The following is a 22989-nucleotide window of genomic DNA, read 5'->3' as shown; positions in this document are numbered from 1 at the left end:
CGGGGCAATATTATCCCATCGTTTCGTTTCGAGCCATATTTCGATGATATGTGGATCACTTCTAACAACAGACTCCCAGACAGTATGTATGAGCCAGCTCAGCTGAAGCCGTCCGCCGCGGACGAGGCGTCGCCGAAGCCATCCGCCGCGGGGACAATTGAGTGAAGAGACCTGGGCAATATTACCCTATCGTTTCAAGCCATATTTAGATGATATGCGGATTACTTCTAACTAACAACAGACTCCCAGACAGTACGTGTGAGCCAGCTCGGCCAAAGCCGTGCTCGGCGCCGACGTGTAGATTGACACGTTAGCAACTCTGACTTACCTGTGCTGTCATTTGGAACCCACGAAGCTCTCATCCTTTGCAGCCGTGCAATCCATTTTTCACAACGAACCGGGTCTTTTTGAAAAGTACAAAGAGTAAATCCATCCAATATCCAGCAATACAACGAGCCGCCATTTTGGCTAACGTGAAGGAACAACGAGCGACCTTCCAGCAGGTAAAACTAATGGAAACAAACGAGTCCACTTGAGGGCGGTCCTGCCATGTGTGTCACTTCCTGCTTCTTCTCCAAAACAAATCTCTCGAGAGGATTTTCATGGCGGGAGTGACAAAAAGCCATAAACGTCAAAATCACGTTGTGTGGTGAATGGTGTCCATTCCGGCTGCCTTTTTTTTTTTTTTTTTCCCCATTAATAACACACAAAAAAATTATCAATTTCATGACATTAATGCAAAAGTGTGAGATTGTGGGGGTGGTGGTCTGGTGAAATAGAAGCGATTATCATTCCCTAAAGTTAACGTGCACGCTTTTGAGGCCACCGTAGCTGCAGAAAATCCGAGCAAGCGCGGGAAGAATGCGCAAACTTTTTACACGCCGTGAGCCCGGAATTGACCTCTGAACTTTGGAGGCAGGAGAACAAAAAAAAAAAAAAAAAAAGACATTAAAACAAACAAAAGTCATTGACTTTGCCTCCATCTTGGCGCTGACAGCATGCATGGGTGAACATTTGAAAAGTGCTCACACACACAAGCAAGCAAGGGCCTCGGGCACCGATTCAGACTTGATTGGACAGGAGAAAGAGTTTGGGGGGGTTGGGGTTGGGGTCGGGGAGGGGGGGCGATTGCGACCAAGTCATTCTCCTCATAGTAGAAGCCATTCAACAAGTGAGTGAGCACAGCAGTTGTTTCAGAGAGCTAAAAAAAAAAAAAAAAAATCAAAGCAGCAGCAATCTATATCATTATCATCAAGTGCAGTTTTTTTTTTTTTTTTTTTGCTCTCTGCCTGGCCAAAAAAAAAAAAAAGAAAAAAAAAGAAACACTCTCCCCCATCCAGTTGCCTCTGGCAACGTTACATCAAAACTAATCATAACGATTAACATCAGTTGCTGTGAGAAGCCAGCCTCTTTCAAATTCACGGAAAAGAAACTGATTTCTCCATTTGATTGTGTAAAACATTCAAAATATAATAATAAAAAAACACGAAAGAGAGAAGCTAGTTTTTTGTTTTTTTAAACACTGTGAGGCAGAGAGAGAGAGAGAGAGAGCGAGAGAGAGAGCGAGAGAGAGAGAGAGAGAGAGAGAGAGAGAGAGAGAGAGAGAGAGAGAGAAAAAGAGAGAGAGAGAGAGAGAGACGAGCTAATTGTATCCTGATCTTTGCCTCGAGGGCTTCGGGAGCCCCGGAGCAACTTCTCTCCATTTTTCTTGTGTCTACCTTAGCCGAGCGATTGCATTTCTCGCTGGCGGTGTCGAGAGGAGAGTCACATCGCCGGGGAAAAAAAAAAAAAAAAAAAAAAACCAAAACAAAAACAAAAACAAAAAATCAGATTTGAATTTACTCCAGCAGAGGTAAGCGCAGATTTGTCCTCTACCGTTGGATCGAGCGCGTCGTGGAAGGGGTGTGGGGGGGCGTGGGGGGCTAGAAGGGGGGGGGGGGTCGGCGCTCGGCTTTCACGCGTGTGCCGGCGCACTTTTGCCAGCCACGTTGAGCGAGAGCGGCGCTAAACTGGATGTTCGGCGCACTTTCCCGACAAGGAATCCACGCGAGCGCGGTGCCGGGTTTTCGTGTGAAACCATCGCGGAAAACGTCCGGGTTTTGCAACCCCCCCCCCAAGCAAAAATAACGCGCGTCAATGCGTTCTTTGCGGCGCGAGCGAAACTTGCTTTTAACTCGCTCGGAAGATCATTTCAACCCGTTAAAAAATAATAATAATAATAATTATAATTTTGATCAAAAAACCCCCATCCTACTTCCTGGCTAACCCAAAGACGCCATTGTGGAGTCTCAACCTCCCCCAGGCGCCCCCCCCCCCCAACACCACCACGATGTACCTTTTTTGCAAAACGCAGAATAGAATCATTAAAATTAAAATACACACACGCACACACACGCACACACACACATACATTTTGTCTTGTGCGGATAAAGACGTCCGATTGTGATCCAACCGACTTGATCAAGTCTAGACCTCTTCATGGAATCGATCCCCCAACGGAACACGCCGGAAGTCACGGCTGCTAACACCCTCGACACAATAAGACATATTTTATATATGCACGCGCACATACACATCCCTTGCTCGCGAAAGACGCCCGGAATATGAATTCTTTTCGGAACCGGAAGAATTGAAACAGCGATGCCGTGTGACGTCAGGAGTGACCACTTGATGGCGCTGTTAGAAAACCACACAGCGCACACAACACGACTGGAAAATGCAGAGATGACTCTTAAAGGGCCAGCTTCCGCATAACTGAAACTTCTGCAAATGCACGCCAAACCGTAGTGTCGCCACGAATATGATAACGTGATGATGGCAAAAACAAAACATGGCATAACCCAAAATATCTAAATCATAGCAAGCTTTACTACATAAAACCATAAGGGATCATAAAATAGCACATATTAATAGACCACAACCACACCACTGCATTTGATTCCATGACATAATGTGAAATAGCATAATATGCTTACAATGTTACATAAAATGGGATAATATTAATTGCCATATCATACCCTAGCCCACCAAACTGTACGGGAATCCATCCATACATCCATTTTCTTCACCGCTTATGCTCACGAGGGTCACGGGGAGACAAACAACCAATCGCACTCACAATCACGCCTAGGGGGAATTTAGAGTCTCCAATTAATGTTTCATGTTTTTTGGGATGTGGGAGGAGACCGGAGTTCCCGGAGAAAACCCACGCAGGCACGGGGAGGACATGTAAACACCACACAGGCGGCGCCTGGATCGGACCCGGGTCCTCAGAACTGTGAGGCTAACGCTCTTACCAGCCGACCCACCGTGCCGGAATATAATACAGTATTACGCGCCATCGGTATCAACTGGGCGTTGTTTGTTCCGGCAGCAAGTGGTAAACTGGTTAGATCGTCTGTCGTCTGTCTCACAGTTCTGAGGACCGGGGTTCAAATCCCGCCACCCTCTGTGGAAGTTGCAAGTTCTCCGCGCACCTGTGTTGGTTTTCTTCGGGTGCTCCGGTTTCCTCCAACATCCCAAAAGACATGCACAAGAATAAATTGTTTCTACGTGGCCTGCGACTGGCTGTCAACCCAAGGGTGAACTCCGCCTCCTACCCGAAGATAGCTGGGATAGACTCGAGCACGGTTGTGAGGATAAGCTGCTCCGAAAATGGATTGTTGGTTGCCTTTTATGACCCACAAAAGACTATATTACACTCCTTGGTCAGTTAATTAGGTACACCTTGATCAGATTCTGCATTTACATTTTTTTGATTGACACCGACGCCGATATCGATCCCCCAATATGTTTATTATTGTCGTTTGCAGAAGCGTGGAACTGCACGCTACACAAATTGAGAGTTTCACACGCGAGATCTATGACAAACGTGCCTCAGTGTGATGGAGCGCAGATATGAAAAAGTTTGATAGCAACAGTTTAAAAGGTGAACAGTAAACAAACAAATAACTGGATTTGGTTATTGTTGTTTTTTTTTTTGTTTTGGGAGGGGCGTTTAGTGACTCAGACGTATGTACGAAGTTTTCTGTGCCATGTGGACATGAGGGACAAAATGGCCACATGGTAAGAAAACGGAGCCAACCCATCCAGATCATGTAAATCGCGGTCGGCCTCGGCTTTGTCCGAATTGCAACGTTCTGACCCGAAACGCTAATTGAAAGACGGAAAAGCCGCGCGACCGTGGCGGCACGCGGGAAGTTGATGCCGCAGCGACTAAGTGGCGCTGCATAACAGGGGGCCTGGTGTGGCTTTTGGGTTTTAATGCACTGGTTCTGGTTCCGATTTAGTTCCATTAACAATGAGCAACGTGACTCCACGGGCGGGATAAACAACCTAATTCCACCAAATATGTTTTGAAACAAGTTCTGGAAACTTTTAGCGGAGAAAACAGTAAGTCTCATTCAGCGACCCGGACCGAGTCCTACGAATTCAGGAGACTTTTAGTCTTCAGCAGAGTTGTTGTCTAACCAATTGTAAAATTCCTCCTCCAGTTTCACACCCTTGTGATTAAATATCGAGGAAATAGATAAGCAGTTTCCACCGTGATTAGCAAGCGACGATATTAACATCATTCTGGAACCACACCAAATCGTTGCTTTCATGAAAAATTAAAATCGAGCACTTTACAGAAATCAGAATTCACGACAGTGACCGTCTAACCGTAGAGACGTGATTTATGGATGATTTGTGAATGCTGCATCGCAAATCGGTGACACTTAACAGACGCTAATGAGGATCTGTCATGAGCAAGGCAGGACCACGGCCAAGAGGGGCGTGGCCTGGCCACCGCTCTGGGCGGTGTCACCTCTGACACCTGTCACCGACCACAGCTGTTTTCCACGTGGACACTGATTAGACCATGGAGTTAAGTTTGGAGTTTTGTCTCTGGCGTTGCCAGTTCCTTGCCTTGTATTAGTGTGTTGCATTCACTGCCAGTTGGAGTTTCCAGCACCGAGAGTAAGTGTAGTGTTGAGCTATCCTCGTCGCCGCGATTCTGTGCCCTTTGGTTAATCCCGTTCTGTTAAGATTGTTAGCTTGCGCCATAGTCGTCAGACCTTGCTGAAAGTCTTTTGGATCCTACCTAGCGTTTTTGTGGCTCTGCCTTGTTTTGGACTGCTTTTTGGTATCGACCCGCTTCCGAAATAAAACCACGCCTAACATCATGTCATCGTCTTGGAGTCCTGCATTCGGGTCCGCCCCCGCACCGTTTGTTCGTGACGGGATCCACCTCCAGTTTATTTTATGCCGTTGCTCTTCTTTGTTTCAAATAACATCAAGCTGATTCGGTCCAAATGGCAGAAACATTGCAGTTACGGTGGCCCACTGAGGGTTAACCCTAACCCTAACCCTAACCCTAAATCCGTGACGGCTCATTCGGTTGCTGTGCTACTAACAGGACTGGACCGGGCTACTCCGCAAGCTAACTTGAAAGCGGTCGAGGACTCCAGTCAAGCAACTGCAGTCAAACTATAATCCTACAAAATTATTAGTTTTTGTTCAAATAAATGTACCTGTAAAATGATAACTTTTTTCTTTAACTTTAGCAAAATACCGTTATCTTTTTTTGTATCCTAATTACACATAACCTACATGTGTATTATGTTAATACCAGATGTGACCGATGTCCATGGTACGCAAAAATGGCCAATACAGCTAGATAACCCTAACTTTTAGTAGCCTGCAATTCAGCAAATACCATTTCCCACATTTTATTGCTGTTTATAACTGCCATTATTTTCCATTTAAGCAAATTTTTACACAGGTTTTTGAGCAAAATTGGGCCAAAAAAAGAAAAAATAAACAACCTGTCGAACCAAATGTTTGACATTTGGAGACAAATCTCAAATTATGAAAGAAAAGCCCTGGCTTTAAAGTTGCAGCCTAGTAGTGGTTATAGTTTCTTTTCAAACAATGGGAATAATTCAAAATGGAGGAAATTCACACGGATATGTTCAAAACAACAATTGTGGATAATGTTTCTCGAGCTCAGGAAACGTTTACGGTGACAAACGTGTGGGCATTCCTCGCATGACGCAAACATAACATCACTTTAGCAGCGCGAGGCTAACTGTTAGCTTACCCGCTAACGTATCGCGCTTTTCACTTTCATTGAGGCGCTCCTCGATGCAACAACGCAATCGTCACGTCGCCTCGCATTTGGCTGCCGTGCTTTTTCGCATTCCGGCGTACGGTCCGGGCTAGGCCCGACTCCGTGTTGACTTTTAGGACCGCCGACCGTTTTCTGAACCCATCAGGGAGGGGCGATCACTCTTACGCCACACCCCAGGATAATTGCTAAGGATCGGGTCTTTGCCGACCTTGAACAAATGTTATCGCTCTGTGTGTGTCCCGCTTCAGATGACCTCGGTGTGGATTTGGGATCTAAAATGTTGAACAGGTTTAGCGTTTGCTATTGTCGGCCATTGCTGTATTGCGATCATATCGGGGATAGGAAAACAAAACGACTCTCTCGACATGCCCCACACCAGAACGCAACCGCTCGGGATTCATAATCGTCTCTTCAAAGATATCCGCCAAACGGGGGCCTTTGCTAACGTTGACAGAAAGCCGGGCGAGCTCAAATTTTGGACATGCTGTCAAGCACGCCGCTTTGGGAATTTCCTTCCAAACTTACAGATGGATGCGAGACGCCATCAACGGATGTAAGACGCCGCGCATGCTTGAGTGCACCTCCGGCGCTACGTTGCCGCTTGCTCCCGCCCACCCGGCTTCTGCTTCCCTTTCAGCCCGTCTTGCCTGCCATTTTCCAAAACGCCTCACAGATTTTTTTTTTTTTTTTTTTTTTTACCCTGAATGCACCTTTGCTACGACAAGGCTTTAAGGAAATCCAATTCCACCGAGGTGTTTCCAGAACTTAACTCTCCAACTCACACATATGCGGAAAGCATCATCTCCACCCCCCCTCGCCACCCCGGCGAAATTAGTCAGGGAACAAATTACCTGCATTCTGAGTGTGATCCCACGCACATTGCTGGCTGCCTTACACAGGTCGCCTTTTGAAGAGCAGCCATGTGATTTCGCTTTCCCTCTCCCTCGCCGTCTCATTTGCCCCGCAGCTCCCCTCTGCCTTCTGCGAGGGATCCCGGAGTTGAATTTGAAAACTATGCATGGCTGCCGCCTGCCTGCTTATCAGCGCGTGCACAAATGGCATGCAAATCGGAGCGGGATCACACAGCACATTGCGGGCCCGCACTCAAAGGCAAGCTTAATTGCTAATTGGGTAGTCTTAGGTGTGAAACTCACACTGCCAGCAAGACGCGCCACTGCGCGTGTTTTAAGGCCACTGCTTGAGCTAATTAATTTCAACCGGAGTGTTATTAAAATTGCCGTTTTGCCTCCCGCCCTTCACCCCTCGGCAGCCCTTTTGCATTTTCAGTCCGACCGACCGGTAGACACCGCGAGCGTTCGGCCATGTTGCTGTTCCTCATCACTATTGCGACGGCGATCGGGCGTCTTTCGAGGCGTCAGCGCGATCCAGACGCTGATTTATGGGATCTTTCCGTGTTCGGGTTCAGCAGGGACTTCGGATCGCAACGGAACCGTTTTGATAAATGGCGCGGGCGTTCTCCGCGCACTCCGGCTTGCGTCAGCGTTCCAGAAACACACGAGTTCGGTTAATTGAAGTCTCTAATTTGTCCATTGGTGTGATTGTGAGCTGAGTGGTTGCTGGGAACACAGTAAATGTGGCCTGTGATTGGCTGGCCAGGGGTCCCGAGTCGTACCCAGCCTCTCACCCCAAAACCGCCCCGAGATGGTTTACCTTGACAGTAAATGTGGCCTGTGATTGGCTGGCGTACCCAGCCTCTCACCCCAAAACCGCCCCGAGATGGTTTACCTTGACGGTAAATGTGGCCTGTGATTGGCTGGCCAGGGGTCCCGAGTCGTACCCAGCCTCTCACCCCAAGACCGCCCCGAGATGGTTTACCTTGACAGTAAATGTGCCCTGTGATTGGCTGGCGTACCCAGCCTCTCACCCCAAAACCGCCCCGAGATGGTTTACCTTGACGGTAAATGTGGCCTGTGATTGGCTGGCCAGGGGTCCCGAGGCGTACCCAGCCTCTCACCCCAAGACCGCCCCGAGATGGTTTACCTTGACGGTAAATGTGGCCTGTGATTGGCTGGCCAGGGGTCCCGAGGCGTACCCAGCCTCTCACCCCAAGACCGCCCCGAGATGGTTTACCTTGACAGTAAATGTGGCCTGTGATTGGCTGGCGTACCCAGCCTCTCACCCCAAAACCGCCCCGAGATGGTTTACCTTGACAGTAAATGTGGCCTGTGATTGGCTGGCCAGGGGTCCCGAGTCGTACCCAGCCTCTCACCCCAAAACCGCCCCGAGATGGTTTACCTTGACGGTAAATGTGGCCTGTGATTGGCTGGCCAGGGGTCCCGAGGCGTACCCAGCCTCTCACCCCAAGACCGCCCCGAGATGGTTTACCTTGTGATGATTTGGCTGTCGGCTGTTACTCGCGTACTCATTTTGCACTGGACTCTCCAGTAAATCGAAAATCAATTTTTTGATAATAGCAGAGAACGGTGCCATCTGGTGTACTTACGGCCATGCTACCCTGAGAACACCCGATCTTGTCAGATCTCGGAAGCCAAGCGGGTTTGGCCCTGGTTAGTACTTGGATGGGAGACCACCTGGGAACACCAGATGCTGGAAGCTTCTCTCCCCAGCTCAATGCAGAGGGGCTGCGTCAGGAAGGGCATCCGGCGTAAAACTGTGCCAAACAACAACTATGATGACGCGCTGCGGCGAGCCCTAACGGGACAAGCCGAAAGGAAAAGAAGAAGGAGGGCCATCTGGTGTGGTCCTGGAGAGCCGCCACTGTTCCACAGATATTCAATTAAGTGATGGCACCCTACTGGTTGTCAAGTGGGTTTCCTTCCATTATCAACAGGACATGTATGAGGGCAGCAGAACACTGGTAAGGTGTGCCGTAGGTGTGTCAGAAGAATTTAAGGTGGAAGTGGGAGTGCAGCAGGGATCCGCGCTGAGCCCCTTCCTGTTTAGTAATGGATAGGCTGACAGATGAGGTTAGACTGGAATCCCCTTGGACCGTGATGTTCGCAGATGATGTTGTGATATGCAGGGAAAGCAGGGAGCAGGCGCAGGAACAGTTAGAAAGATGGTGGCCCCCACTGGAAAGGAGAGGAATGAAGATTAGCCGAAGCAAAATATGTAATGGATGTGCGTGAATGAGAGGGGCGGAGGGGGAAGAGTGAGGCTACAGGGAGAAGAGATGGCGAGGGTGGACGACTTCAAATACTTGGTGTCAACAATACAGGGCAATGGTGAGTGTGGTGAGGAAGTGAAGAAACGGGTCCAAGCGGGGTGGAACAGTTGGCGGAAGGTGTCTGGTGTTCTATGTGACGGAACAATCTCCACATTAGGATGAAGGGCAAAGTTTACAAAACAGTGTTGATGTACGGATGAGAGACGGTGGCTCTGAAGAGACAACAGGAACCAGAAATGAAGATGTTGAGGTTCTCGCTCAGAGTGAGGAGGTTGGATAGGATTAGAAATGAGATCATGAGATGGAGGTTTTGGAGACAAGGTGAGAGAGAGCAGATTTCGATGGTTTGGACATGTCCAGAGGCGAGAGAAGTCACCATTGAAAATGTGATGACCTAACATTTCAAATTCAAATCCTGGTGGCAGAAATTTACTTCCATAACTAACTAACTGACTGACTAAGTCTGTACACGCAAACCTTGTCTCCAAAACAAAGGCCAAAGAAAACAGGATTTGAATTTGAAATGTAAAGTCATCACATTTTCCTACAATTCGCTGAAATTCAATCGCAGTTACGCGTTCTTTGTCACGTGACGTCACGTGACCAAGTGTTCGGTTCCGACCTGAAGTAACCCTGCCTGGCGGCACAGACGGTGAATTTCAGACAGCGAAACGTAGCTAGTTGAATTTTAGATAGCGAATTGTAGCAACTATTGAAAATGTGATCACTTTATATTTCAAATTCAAATCCAGTTTTCTGTGGCGTTTCAAATTCAAATTCACATATTTACTTCGATAACTAACTATGTCAGGATGCACAATTTCTTTTTGTGTCTGCATTTCGATAACAAATGCAAGCGTGTTTAAATTGTTGCATCCATCCATTTCTTCCCTTTATTATGCGCGCATCGTCATGAGGAGTGGTAGGGGGGAAAGAGTGTGGGGGGTGGGGGCACAGGTCGGCCATACAAGAGGAAGGTGTGGGGTTGAGACCTGTTTTTGGGGAGGAGGGGGGGGGGAGAGGAGAAGAAGTAAAAAGCGAGCGCGGAGAGGGGATTGGTCTGCGGCGGCCGTGAAAATGCGACACTCGTACCTGCTGCCGCTGAAAGAGCGACAGCCTGCAAGAGCCGCGGGCGCTGCGATGCTAATGTTGTCGGGGGCTTTGACTTCTCCCAGCCATTGCGAGCGAGCTGCTCCGCCTGACAGCCACGCTCTCCCCGCGCGTCCTCCTCCTCGCAGTCCTCCCGAGAAAAAAGCACGGCAAGGAGGGGAAAAGACAACAAATCAAATCTCGTGACACTCGGAGGGGGGGGGGAGGGTGGAGAGAAAGGACAAAAAAAAGAAGAAAAGAATGGACGAGACGGATATCATGGACCTGACGCATCAGAAGGCGAGGAAGCGGCCGCGGCCAATCACCTCCGCGGACGAGGCGGCTGCGGCGGCGACGGCGGCGGCGCACGCTCCGCTCAAACGAGCCCCGATGCGGGCGCCGGAGTGCCGCGAGACGTCGCTCATGTACGCGGTGCGCGGAGAGCCGCTGCCCGCCGCCTCGCTCAAGCAGAATGACCACTCGGTGACCTCGTCGCCCACCGGCGTCATGCCGGCGCAGGTAAAGGCTGCTTTTCTCGGGGGGGGGTCTCACGCATGACGGTTTTGGCGTGCACAAGCTTTTAGCACTGCGCGAGTTGTCAACTTTTTTTTTTTTTTAGGCTTTAGTGTGCTGCTAATGGTGTTTTTAGGTTAAAAGCAGACATTCTAATTACGCCATTAGACCCCCCCCCTCCCCTACACACACACACACACACAAAGGAAAAATATTTTAATTTGCTTTTTGGCCTGCAGGGGTTGAATGCTTGAGTGCTTGGCAAAATTCAGGTCAAGGTCGAGCTGGGAACTTAACTCTTTTTTTTTTTTTTTTTTTGTGCACTTCAATGAATGCTGGGCAGCAAGGTAGGATCGTGGTCGGCGTGTTGTGCCCGCCTCATTTCCAGGGGTCGTGGGTTCGAATCTTGGCTCAGGGATTGAAATGAATAGGATGCATTAGACTTTTTTCGACTGTGAAACCGTGAACATTTCATTGCCTTATCATATTACATATCCACGACACCATGATTGAGAACTACAATAGTTTTGAAGTCAAAGACATTAGTTTGTCCAGATATTGTTCAAGCTATTGCTTACAAAAAAAAAAATGCCTGCAATGAAATTTTGGTCCACATTACAGAATCTGACATATGTGATTGGTCTTGTCGGTCACATGTGATGTGGTGGGCTGGATGCGGTCCCCCGGGCCTTGGGTTTGACACCTGTGGGATAACTAGACGCTAACGTACAGCAGCAATTGCAAAAAGTTGACCTTTTCCCCTACCCTGTGCCATAACGGTCGGCACGACTGCCTCACAGTTCCCAGGACTTCACTTCTGGCCTCCCCCGTGTCGGGTTCGCGTGGGTTTCTCCTTCCGGCTTCCTCCCACATTCCTAAACCGCGCACGTTCGGTTCATTGAAGCTTTCGTAAAGGGTGCACGCGAACGGCTATTTGCCTCTCGGCCTCGACTCGAATGAAAAAAATTAAATAAAGTGCAAGCGCGCACCACTGAACGGCAACTTGGAATGTGTGTCAACAGGATAATCGCTCCAGTATGTCCCGGCCCATGATCACACGCTCGCCAGTGTCTCCCTTGAGCAACCAGGGCATCCCCACGCCGGCGCAGCTCACCAAGTCCAACGCGCCGGTGCACATCGACGTGGGCGGACACATGTACACCAGCAGCCTGGCCACGCTCACCAAATTCCCCGAATCCCGGTGAGTTTTCCGTTCTCGCCGATCGGGAGCGTGCGATACTTTGCCGCAGCCGGAGGAGGCGCTGTCGATTCGCTCTCGACGAGTTTTCTGTCTGGGGGGGAAAAGCGCACAACGTGGCTTTGGGTGCAAACAGGAGCTCAGAACAGTCCTATCCAATCGGAAATAATATCAATGAACTCATTTTTAATTGGCAATCTTCATATTTATGAGTTGTACCAATTACAAGTGGTCGTACTTTGTAATTATTCAGGTTAGCTATGAGAAGTTGAGCTATATTCACATACAAGCTTGGCACGGAAAGAGGAGATCAGAACATTTTTTCAAGCATAAACGAATGAAAATGTGAAATTTCTCCCTCGGCGGATCGACGACGCCCAGCTTTCACATTTTCAGCCGTCTTCTTTACCGTCCGAGGGCTTCTTCAGATCGATCGGAAGAGACGTTAAATGTTCTTAACTCCTCTTTCCATGCAGGTTTCCCCGCAGCTAAGTCGTGCCCTCCATTTTGCTTTCGTCGCTTCGAGACACAATGAATCAACAACTTAATCCACACAACTGACAGAATTCCAATATTTGTATTATTTATGTGTTATTGTTCACGCCCGCGTTGTCACCGCCTCGGGTCGATGCGAGCGGAGTAATTTACGTGTTTCGCGCGCCCCATCAGTGTGAACACAACCATATGGCAAATACGAAGAAGAAAAAAAAAACTTGTAGGCATTAAACGGGAATCGGCCACTTGGACCTGGGTTTGAAAATCCCGTCAGATGTCGAAGTCGGCGTGCAGAGCGCAGACAAAAGCAGCGAGCTTATTTGCACAGATGCCACAGCGGCGGTTAAAAAAAAAAAAAAAAAAAAAGGCCAAAGGGCACGGGGCCATCTGGAGGCCGGGAGGTCGCTGCGGGCGACTCGCCCGAGGGTGAGCAGCGCCCTGCCCCGGGCAGAGTGCGGCCAGCTGGCTTTGACCGCTCCCGATTTCTTTCTTTTGCTTCATTATTCCGCTGAACTGCTCCTCGCCTCTGCACAATATAGTCATGACGTGTCCGCTTCGCCGTTTTTAAAAACGTCTCTCTGATGCGATTTTGACAAAATACCAAAAGAAATCAAACAAAAATCGAGCAAACAGCCCATTTTTTGTTTTGCTGAAACCCGTCTCATCCTGCTATACCGCCGGACCATTAATGAGTTGGACTTTCGTTACCATGAGGACAGGCTAAAGTTTGTCACTCGAGTGGTTTCTTCTTCTTCTCGAGAGAAAAGACCATAAATGCCATTTTACTCAAGGAAAAATGCAATCATTTCTCCATCTATGTATAAAAAGTTTTACACACCCATCACAATTACCGTAATTCCCGGCCTACAGAGCGCACCTGGTTCTAAACCTCACCCAGGACATTTGTAAAAGAAATACCATTTGGTACGTGCATACGCCGCAGCCGTGCAAAAGCCGCAAGTACCCACATTGAAACACGAGATATTTATAAAAGAAAGATGGTACACAGAGTTTTCAAAGTTTGAATACCTTAGCAGCAACACGGTAGCATGAGTTGGTTAAAAAAAAACATACCGGTAAAAAAAAAAAAATTACTGCCGCAGCAGCTACACAGTAGCACAGCACTAACAGAGCCAGTTTAGGAGAAAAAAAAAAAAAAAAAAAAAAAAAAAACATACCTAAATCACTGAGATGTGGCAGTAAAACAACAGAAACATGCTAGCGTGGCGCTAACGCTAGCGCGGCGCTAACAGAGCTAATTTAAAAATTAAAAAAAAAAAAGCATAGCACCGGTAAAAATCACTGAGACACGCCAGTAACACAGCAGCAACGCGCTAGCACAGCGCTAACGGGGCCAGTTAAAAAAAAAAAAAAAAAAAAAAGGAATACTGGTAAAAGTCACTTCCTCGGCACATATATTCCACCAGTCTCACTCTTACCTTTTCCGCTCGAGCACCCCCATGCGGCCGTTAGAAAAAATGCACAAATTAGCCGCATAAGACGCAGGTTTGAAACGGTGTGAAAAAAGTTGTGGCTTATAGGTCGGAAATTACGGTAAATGAATGAAAGACTAATACAAGTCAAGCATGACTATCCAGGGCCAAATTACCACCATTGAAAATATCTGTCCGTTCAACCGGTTTTCAAGAACTGGAGCAAAGAGCAAAGAATCCAAATAAATGCAACACAGTATCATTCATGTATCCAGTTAATGTACAACTGAAATTGTACCAGTTTGGACTTTCACTGGAAGTTTTACTAAACCACAGCGTTAAACTGTAACACAAAGTATAGATACAGGACATGTACGAAAAGTAGGCAAATATGGAAAGATGTTCTCTACGTGAAACACTGCAATTCAAAATTCATTGTTACGACATGAATTAAGTTAGCAAGTAAAGCTGGCAACACGACCAAGCGTTAGTATAACGCTTCAAAATAGTGTTGAGCATGGAAGAAAACGGGGAAGGATGAAAATCAGTCAGGCGTGCTTCTTGTTTACCTATTAATACATAACTTACTCTCCAAACAGGAAATGAGATAAGAGAGAGGGTTAGAAGTGATTTAGAAGATGGCGCCAAAACGATAAAGAGCATTCAGCAGTCCAACGAATACCGAACACGGCGAATCAAGCTAACGTTCGAAACACGACAGGATTATATTGTACTATATAAACGTATATATTGTTATATCACATATTTCTACTGTTAGCTAACGCTAATATGCGCGGTCAAGGAAACTGGTTACCGGCTGACTTTTATGTGAATACGCACCGTAATTTCTGGCCTGCAAGCCGTGACTTTTTTCACACGCTTTCAACCCCGCGGCTTATGCGGCGCTAGTGTTAGCACTGTGCTAGCGTTAGCGCACCTGGTTATAAGCCTCGGTACACAGAAAGAGCTTAACGCTAGCATTAAGCTCTGTCTGTCACACGAGAGGTGTGTAGCTACGCCAGCGGCCCACTTCAATTCTGCGTAATGTGAGACGTATAAGTGCAACAAAAATGCTGACACCACCCCCGTTTCGCCCCCCCACCATGTCCCCCCCCTGTCACCGACCAGAATCGGCCGCCTCTTCGATGGCACCGAGCCCATCGTGCTGGACAGCCTGAAGCAGCACTACTTCATCGACAGGGACGGACACATGTTCCGCTACATCCTCAACTTCCTCAGGACGTCCAAGCTGCTCATCCCGGACGACTTCAAAGTAGGCCCGCGGAAAACCTCGCCGGCCGTTGGCGCGCACGCGACCCACGTCGGGGGGTTCTTTCCCCGGCGAGGGGGAGCCCAAAGATCAAAAGATAGCAAAAGGAGGGAAAACAAACAAGCCGTCGTTGTGATACATGAATAAATCGTCTGTGTGCCAAGGGTGGATTACGCTACATGTGACCTATTCGTGTTGGTAGCGTTTAACTCTTGTGTAGCATTTAGTCAGTAATTACTTGACTTGCCCCCCGGGAGAAAGCAAAGATGCACATCATCTGATAGATTATCCACACTGAGGCGCCATCAGTGGAAAGTATGTCAGCTAAAATAAGCAAAAGACAAAAGACGGACCCCGAGTCAAGCGAGCGGCAGAGACAACTCGGATGCGGTGCCTTTCAGGCCCGGCGGGATTTCTCGGTTCAAGCGGCACTCCGGCCCCCGAGGTACAAAAAAAAAAATAGAGATTCACGTTTGCAAAAAAATAAAAAGTCTAAAAATAGGGGAAGAACAATTATTTGTTGAAATCCTGTCATATTTTTAATAGGAAAAAAAAAAAAAATCAATTAAAAGTATTACACTTGAGTGAAATGAAATGGTCAGTTGGGAAAGCGTTGGCCTCACAGTTCTGAGGACCCGGGTTCAATCCCGGCCCCGCCGGCGTGGAGTTTGCATGTTCTCCCCCTGCCTGCGTGGCTTTTCTCCGGGTGGGCACTCCGGTTTCCTTCCACTTCCCAAAAACATGCAACATTAATTGGAGACTCTAAATTGCCTCAAGGTGTGACTGTGAGTGCGACTGTTTGTCCCCATGTGCCCTGCGATTGGCTGGCGACCAGTTCAGGGTGTGCCCCGCTTCCGTCCCATTGACAGCGCACTACCCTCGTGAGGATAAGCGGCAAAGAAAAATGGATGGATGGACAGTCATTTTATTGTATTTTGTTCTTTCGCTAGTCACAATAGCAGTAGTTATATTTTAAACACCCCTTTTTGGTGATTATCTTATCAATATGTTTCTAATTGTAATTTGAATGAAATGCTAATCATTTGATGATTATTTCATCAATATGTTAATTGTAATTTTAATGTAATGCTAATCATTGCATGGAGGAAGTAGTAATTTTATTTAGTAACAATCTCTGTAGTACTTCGGTTTTAATATGACGTTTGTAAAAATGGCCGTATTTCTTGCATTTTTGCAACAATAACGATAGCGACCGTGGCGTCGGCTGTGACTTTGCTCTGCGATTGGCTGGCGACCAGTTCAGGGCGTACCCCGCCTCCTGACCATTGACAGCTGGGATAGGCTCCGGCATGCCCCGCGACCCTCGTGAGGATCAGCGGCGAAGAAAACGGATGGGTGGATAAAATACCGTGTAGTACTTTAGCCGTGAGGATAACGATTGGTGCTGTCAGCAATGATTAACAAGAGTGAAATTGCAATCAAGCAGTGGTGCCGCTTTAACGATGGCAAAAATCCGGACCAGGGCGGTAACGTCCGTGTAGCGGACACGTGCAGACGGAAGCCCGCGTCCCGGAAAAGCGGGAGACGACATGCGGGCTCGCTAGCGGTGTTCTCCTACAAGACTGCACTGAATATCTTTTGCAACCCGATCACTCCCAAGAATGCTCTTCTGTATTGTTGACACAAACGTCGCACAGTTCAGCTCGGTAAACAAACACAGGCGAGCTTTTCACGCCCGGATTCATTCACGCCGTTGACCCGACCTGAAACGGGACAACAATCAGTCGCTTGTGTCGGCCGGCGCGCTAACGCGGCTCACGTGCGTCGTCCCCCAGGACTACAGCCTGCTGTACGAGGAGGCCCGATACTTCCAGCTGCAGCCCATGCTGGCCGAGCTGGAGCGCTGGCGCCAGGACCAGGAGCTGGGCCGGGTGTCGCGCCCGTGCGAGTGCGTGGTGGTGCGCGTGGCGCCCGACCTGGGCGAGAGGATCACGCTCAGCGGCGACAAGGCGCTGATCGAGGACGTCTTTCCCGAGATCGGCGACGTCATGTGCAACTCGGTCAACGCCGGTTGGAACCACGACTCCACGCACGTCATCCGCTTCCCGCTCAACGGGTACTGCCACCTCAACTCCGTCCAGGTAAGCGGACTTATGGTACAATATTCATACTGAGGCACCAATATTTTGACCGCATTTCACTGGTTAGCGGCGTAAGAATACACAAGTATAGCATCCTCGGGTACCGTCATGCTAATGTCTTTTCATTTTTTTTTTATTCATCCGGGGACGAGTTATCGCCTCAGAAATGTGAAATGCAATTGGCGTGAGCAAAATTAATAATTTCTGGGGGACAAGATCTTAGCTTGGGGCTCTACAAATGCTACGGCACAGTCCAAAATCAACTTTTGGACCAGTTAAAAGTTCGGATAGGATTGTGGCGCTTGCACATCCAAACATGATTGAAGTTTTGTTGTATTGTTACAAGAAAAAAAAGTTAGATTTCGTTTGAGAGCAAAAGATGTATTTTTTTTTTTTTAAATAAAAGGAATAATGCCAGAGTAAAAATGCTTTTTGAATTAACTTTTTGAAACAAGGAGTCACTGAAGGTTTTGTGGTAGGGCAGCGCGGGATCGATTCCCGCTCATGGTGATAGTGTCGATATGCCCTGCGACTGACTGGCGACCAGTTCAGGGCGTAGTCCACCTTTCGCCCGAAGCTAGCGGGGATAGGCTCCAGCTTTCCCGCAACCCTTTTGAGGATGAGCAGCTTGGATAATGACTTTTGAAACATGAATTTCTTGCCTTTTAAAATCTGACTTTAATACAGTGATACTTCAGTTCTCACCCACAATCCGTTCCAGAAAACGGTTCGAAAATTGAATCGTTCGAAAACTGAATCGATGTTTCCCATTACATTGAATGGGAAAAGAAATAATGCGTTCCCAAACCTAAAAAATTTGACTTTTCAAAACATTTTTTTCCAGCTTTTCGTGATAATAAACTGCATAGTAGAAATACATGTATAGTTAAAATACTTTAGATAATAAAATAATATAAGGAATTATTATTATTTTTTGCTTAATATGTATGCTTCAGTAGTAGAGTGCGCGAGGCTGGGAGTGCATTGTCGTATCTGTAGCGACTCGGCCCCCAGCTTTTTAAACTTTATTGACAAAAGTGCAAAATAACTTCAAACAATAATGAGGGGGAAAAAACATTTCTTTGGAGCTATGATTGGGAATTAATACGAGATGAAGAACAACAAATAAAAGTGAGCTGCTTGCGCTGCACGCATTATGTTATTTCCGGGTTTTTTCACAACTAAGCGCGTCGTGGGTCAGCTGGTCTGGCTGCGCGGAATACGCTATTTACGGGTTTTGTTGGGGGCGTTCGAGTACCGATTTTCGTACGAAAACAGAAGCAAAAAAAAAAAAAAAAAAAAAAAAAATCTCAAAATTTTCGTTCGAGATTTTTTTGAAAATGAGGACATTCGAAAACCGAGGCTTTACTGTGTTGTAATATTTCAACTTAATGTGGGAAAATGTCTTTTTTAGCTCCTATTTTTGGCGGGAGGGGGATATGACTAATTTCATAACAGACTTTTCTGTCATATTTCGGGGTAGACATTGTAGTTCTGGATAATTATTTTTATGATTATGACCCAAGAAGTTTGAGAAGTTTGACGTTGAAGACTCGAAATTGTCCATAGGTGTGAACGTTAGTGTAACTTCCTTCTTCTTGGATCCGTGCGATTGGTTGGCGACAAAGGACAAGCCCCGGCTCATCCGTGACCCCGAATGAGGACAAGCGCTGTAGTACCCTTGGCGGAGGTCCACGTGACACTGAACAGTCTGTCCTTTCGAAAAAAAATGTAAAGTCTTTCCAAACGCACAGGTTCCCAGTTTTCGTGTGACACATTATTGACGGAGTGGAGGCATATTTGAATAGATTTGGCATTGATCTGGACAGTGTGGGAAAACAGCAACAACGACGACAACAACAACAACAACACACACAAAAAACAAAAACCAAAACCCAAACCCAACAAAACCGTCTCTGAAGTGAGTGCAAGAGAGAAACTGAGCGTGCTCCCTGGCAGCTTGTCCCCGGGCGGGGCCCATAATCCTGTTTGGTTATTAAAGCACGCCGGCGGTGGATGCTGTATCTGCAGCTAATGGGAGGCAGAGAGAGATGGGGGGGGGGGGGGGCTGCCAGCAGTACGGGGGACCTTTGTAGTTTCGGAGGAGGCTCGGGCCTGGGGGCTTAGCGGGAGACATGGGGAAAAGGGGGAATATGGGGGGGGGGGGTGGCGTTTTCAGCAGCCCACACTGAGCCAAGTGCCGCGGAGAAAGCCGAACGACCCCCCCCCCCCCCGAGGCCTCTTCGATGGAATGCGATCCCGCAGGCACGTCTGTGGATGTCTGCGAGGCGGCCAGCTCGCAACCGCACGAACGACAATGGATGAGAATAACGAGGCGGCTTTCTTCGGACGACAGGTCTCCTTGAGATTCCCGTCAGTCGTGGTGTTGCTCGATAGCGTTAAGAGACTTTCAAAGTGCTCTCAAAAGCAACACGAGGCGTCGTTGGACGCCACTGGGACGGAGCGTGGCGGTATTGTGACTTCATTGTCACTTATTAATGGGAGCGGGATGAGCTTAGTAGTCAAGACACCGATGACTATTGGAGTTTCTGAAAGCAATTTCGCCAAGCGAGCGTTTACTTTCGACGGGTTTTGCGGGGTTAGGAAACGCACCGTCGAAACATTCCCGTGATCTTCTGCTGATGGGCGGGAGGGACTCTGTCGTTCTCAAAATGGGCCTCGTCACCTTTTGCGATTGAACGCCCGCCGCACGCTTCGCACTGCGCTCGAACCCGATTGGACCAGACCGCTGGACAGTGACAGTTGCTGGCTCACGCCCTCACGTTGCACGATCGCATGTTATGACGCCATGAACAGACACAGACATTAATTTCAGTTTATCACATGTATTAAGCCATTAAAACATATCGTAACAGTTAAGGAAGAAGCGGCTTGCGACAGAAAGACGACAAGAGTGAAAGTGAAGGTGTGGACGTTTTAAGAGAGAACATTCGAATGTTACCGATTGCGTACACTTGGGTGGGCCACATGGTTCGCTCTTTCAGCCCCAGACCGCTGACACGTGATCAATTTGAAATCAAGTGAAATAAATTACGAGCTGGCCGGGACGCTTTTGAAAAGGCTAACGCGAAGTTCTTGAACGTCAGATTGGTTTGATTGTCAATCACTTTAGTTAATAGCTACAAGTCCCGGTCTTACTCCGTATATGGGTACTGACGGTTCAGGGTTATGTCTGTGATTCCCCCCGTAAAACCCAATTGACAAAGATTTATATATGTTCTATCCCGAAATAAAGTTTGTTTTCAAACTTTGAACCTACATTAGGTTGAATGTGTTTTGAAATCGAAATAGTGGCTAACCCAAACCGTGTCTTTTGGTCTTCCTCTCCCTCTGTTCCCTGGTAGCTCCATCCTGACCATCCTCCGACCAATTTCCTCACTCTCTCGCCTCTGGACATGTCCAAACCATCCAAGTCTGCCCTCCCTAACCTTGTCTTCAAATCATCCAATTTTTGTCTGTCCCTCTGCAGAGCTCATTTCTAATCCTATCCAAGCGAGAATCTCAACACCTTCATTTCTGCCACCTCCAGTTCTGCTTCCTGTTGTTTCTTCAGTGCCACCGTCTCGAATCCGTAGCTCATGGCCGGCCTCACCACTGTTTTGTAAACTTTGCCCCTCATGCTAGCGGAGACTCTTCTGTCACATAGAACACCAGACACCTTTCGCCAACTGTTCCAACGATTTAGTTAATTGATAAAGAAAAACGCCAAGGCAAAGAGACAAATCCGACGGTAGAATTAAAGTAACCAATGGGAAGCTACTGGGTGGGGATTGTAGTGGTTAGCAATTTCCAAGGTTCGCCGTCGGAATCTCGGCTTCTCTCTGGGCCGTCCGGCTTCACTGAAGACTCTAAATGGTCCGTGACCGACTTCTTCTTGAAAAGCATCCACGCGTTTTCCGCCTCTCGTTCCATTTCTCATTTGTGGCGCCCGTCCTCCTTCAGGTTCTGGAGCGCCTGCAGCAGCGAGGCTTCGAGATCGCCGGCTCCTGCGGGGGAGGCGTGGATTCGTCCCAATTCAGCGAGTACGTTCTGAGGCGGGAACTGAGGAGGACGGCTCAGCGAGGGGGGCCCAATTCCAATAGGATAAAGCAAGAGCAGCTGGATTAGAGACTGCCGGACTTTTTCCACTACTCTGGACTCTTCTCCACTTTTTCTTCATTGGGTTTTTTTTTTTTTTTTCTCGTCAGTGTTTTTGTTTTCTTATAAAATCATCTAGAGAATTAAAAAAAAAAAAAAGTGCATCTGCGACATTTGAGTTAGAGATTGCGAGGACGTTTGTGATTGTCTCCCACCCCACCCCGTAAAACGCAATTGAGAAAGATTTATATATGTTCTATCCCTAAATAAAGTTTGTTTTAAAACTTTGAACCTACATTAGGTTGAATATGTTTTGAAATCGGAATAGTGGCTCGCAGATGAGAGGTTGTGGGTCCAAATCTCAGCCTCAGCCGCTCCTGTGTGGCGCTTGCAAGGTCTCCATGTGCTCGCATGCGCTAATTGAAGACTAAATTGTCTATAGGTGGGAATAAAAACATTTGTGTGTGACCTGCGATTAACTGGCAACTTGTGTAAAGTGTGCGGCGCTTCTCAGCCAAGTCCAGCTGGGATCGGCTCCAGCCCACCTGCGACCAATCGAGGACAAGCGCTAGGGAAAAAAAAAAAAAAAGGACGGATGCACGATCGGAAATTGTGCTCCGTGAATCAATTTAGCGGGATTCCCAACCGCTCGTCGGCGACCAATCGACGTGCTCGCCTCACCGGCGCGGTGGAGAAGTGTGGGCGTGGTTACGGCTCGCTGAAGCTCACTCGCGCGTTGCTTCCGGTGCATCCGGTACCCAATTGGCCAGCGCATCTTTTTCACACCGAATATTGTGATACCAATGAAGTGTTTTGTACTTTAATATTTTTTTTTTTAATTACATAAAAGAGAATACATTTCGATTGAAAGCTGACGCTGATTATTTAATTGAGGAATGACCGTTTCGTGACATAACAACGCGTCCCTTAAAGCCATCACGGGAATGAAAATAATCAGATGGTAACAACAAGACTGTCAATGTTTTCATTGTTTTTTGTTTTTAAAAAACAAAAAAAAAAAAAAAAAAAAAAAAAAAAATCAACATTTTTATGGAAATTTGCTGGCCGAGACATGTCGGAATTCCATTTTTTGCCCACTTGAAAATGATCTCCATTTGTAGCACATGAAGTTGGATTCTTTTCCAAGATGACTGACTGACCTCCGCTCCCTGGTTTTGCGGAAAAGAGGAATGTAGCAAAAAAATAATACAAAATAAATTTGAACTCAAGTTGTGATGTTGTTTGGCTGCCTGCTTTTTAAATCGAACGGTTTTCATTCCGGCGCATCAGCGGCGCTGCTTGAACGGTTGACGCGTTTGCCGTCTTGGGCGGGACAAAGGACGACTGTGCGGGTGTTCAGGCCTACACGACCTCAATTTTCAATTTTTTTGACGCGGTGTATTACTTTTAGTCATTCAGTCGCTTTCCGACGGGCAAAGTTCCGTTGAGTAAGTGGCAATCGGGAGGGTCCGATGAATCCAACCCGTGCGTGACCGTACGAGCCATGACTGGGCCGATCTTGGAATTCTTG

The 22989-nt window shown here is 47.6% G+C and overlaps 1 protein-coding gene and 1 pseudogene across 2 annotated transcripts; both read left to right on the top strand.

Moving 5' to 3' along the window:
- The first annotated feature begins 1673 nt into the window (after positions 1–1673).
- Positions 1674–22677, top strand: kctd1 (potassium channel tetramerization domain containing 1). Of its 2 annotated transcripts, none has more exons than XM_061838632.1 (5): positions 1674–1852; positions 11885–12063; positions 15117–15261; positions 17055–17360; positions 21324–22677. In XM_061838632.1, the coding sequence occupies exons 2-5, from the start codon at positions 11900–11902 to the stop codon at positions 21486–21488; spliced, it is 780 nt and encodes a 259-aa protein (XP_061694616.1). In that variant the 5' UTR covers positions 1674–1852; positions 11885–11899; the 3' UTR covers positions 21489–22677. The 2 variants fall into 2 exon arrangements, with proteins under 2 accessions (XP_061694616.1, XP_061694615.1); XM_061838631.1 differs by lacking the exon at positions 1674–1852 and adding an exon at positions 10278–10868.
- LOC133511596 (5S ribosomal RNA) lies at positions 8571–8689 on the top strand (annotated as a pseudogene).
- Positions 22678–22989: the final 312 nt, after the last annotated feature.

Source organism: Syngnathoides biaculeatus, chromosome 13 (genome assembly GCF_019802595.1).
Source record: "Syngnathoides biaculeatus isolate LvHL_M chromosome 13, ASM1980259v1, whole genome shotgun sequence".
NCBI lineage: Eukaryota > Metazoa > Chordata > Actinopteri > Syngnathiformes > Syngnathidae > Syngnathoides > Syngnathoides biaculeatus.
Note: the sequence above shows the minus strand (reverse complement) of the source record. Positions and strands in the feature narration are given on the sequence as shown.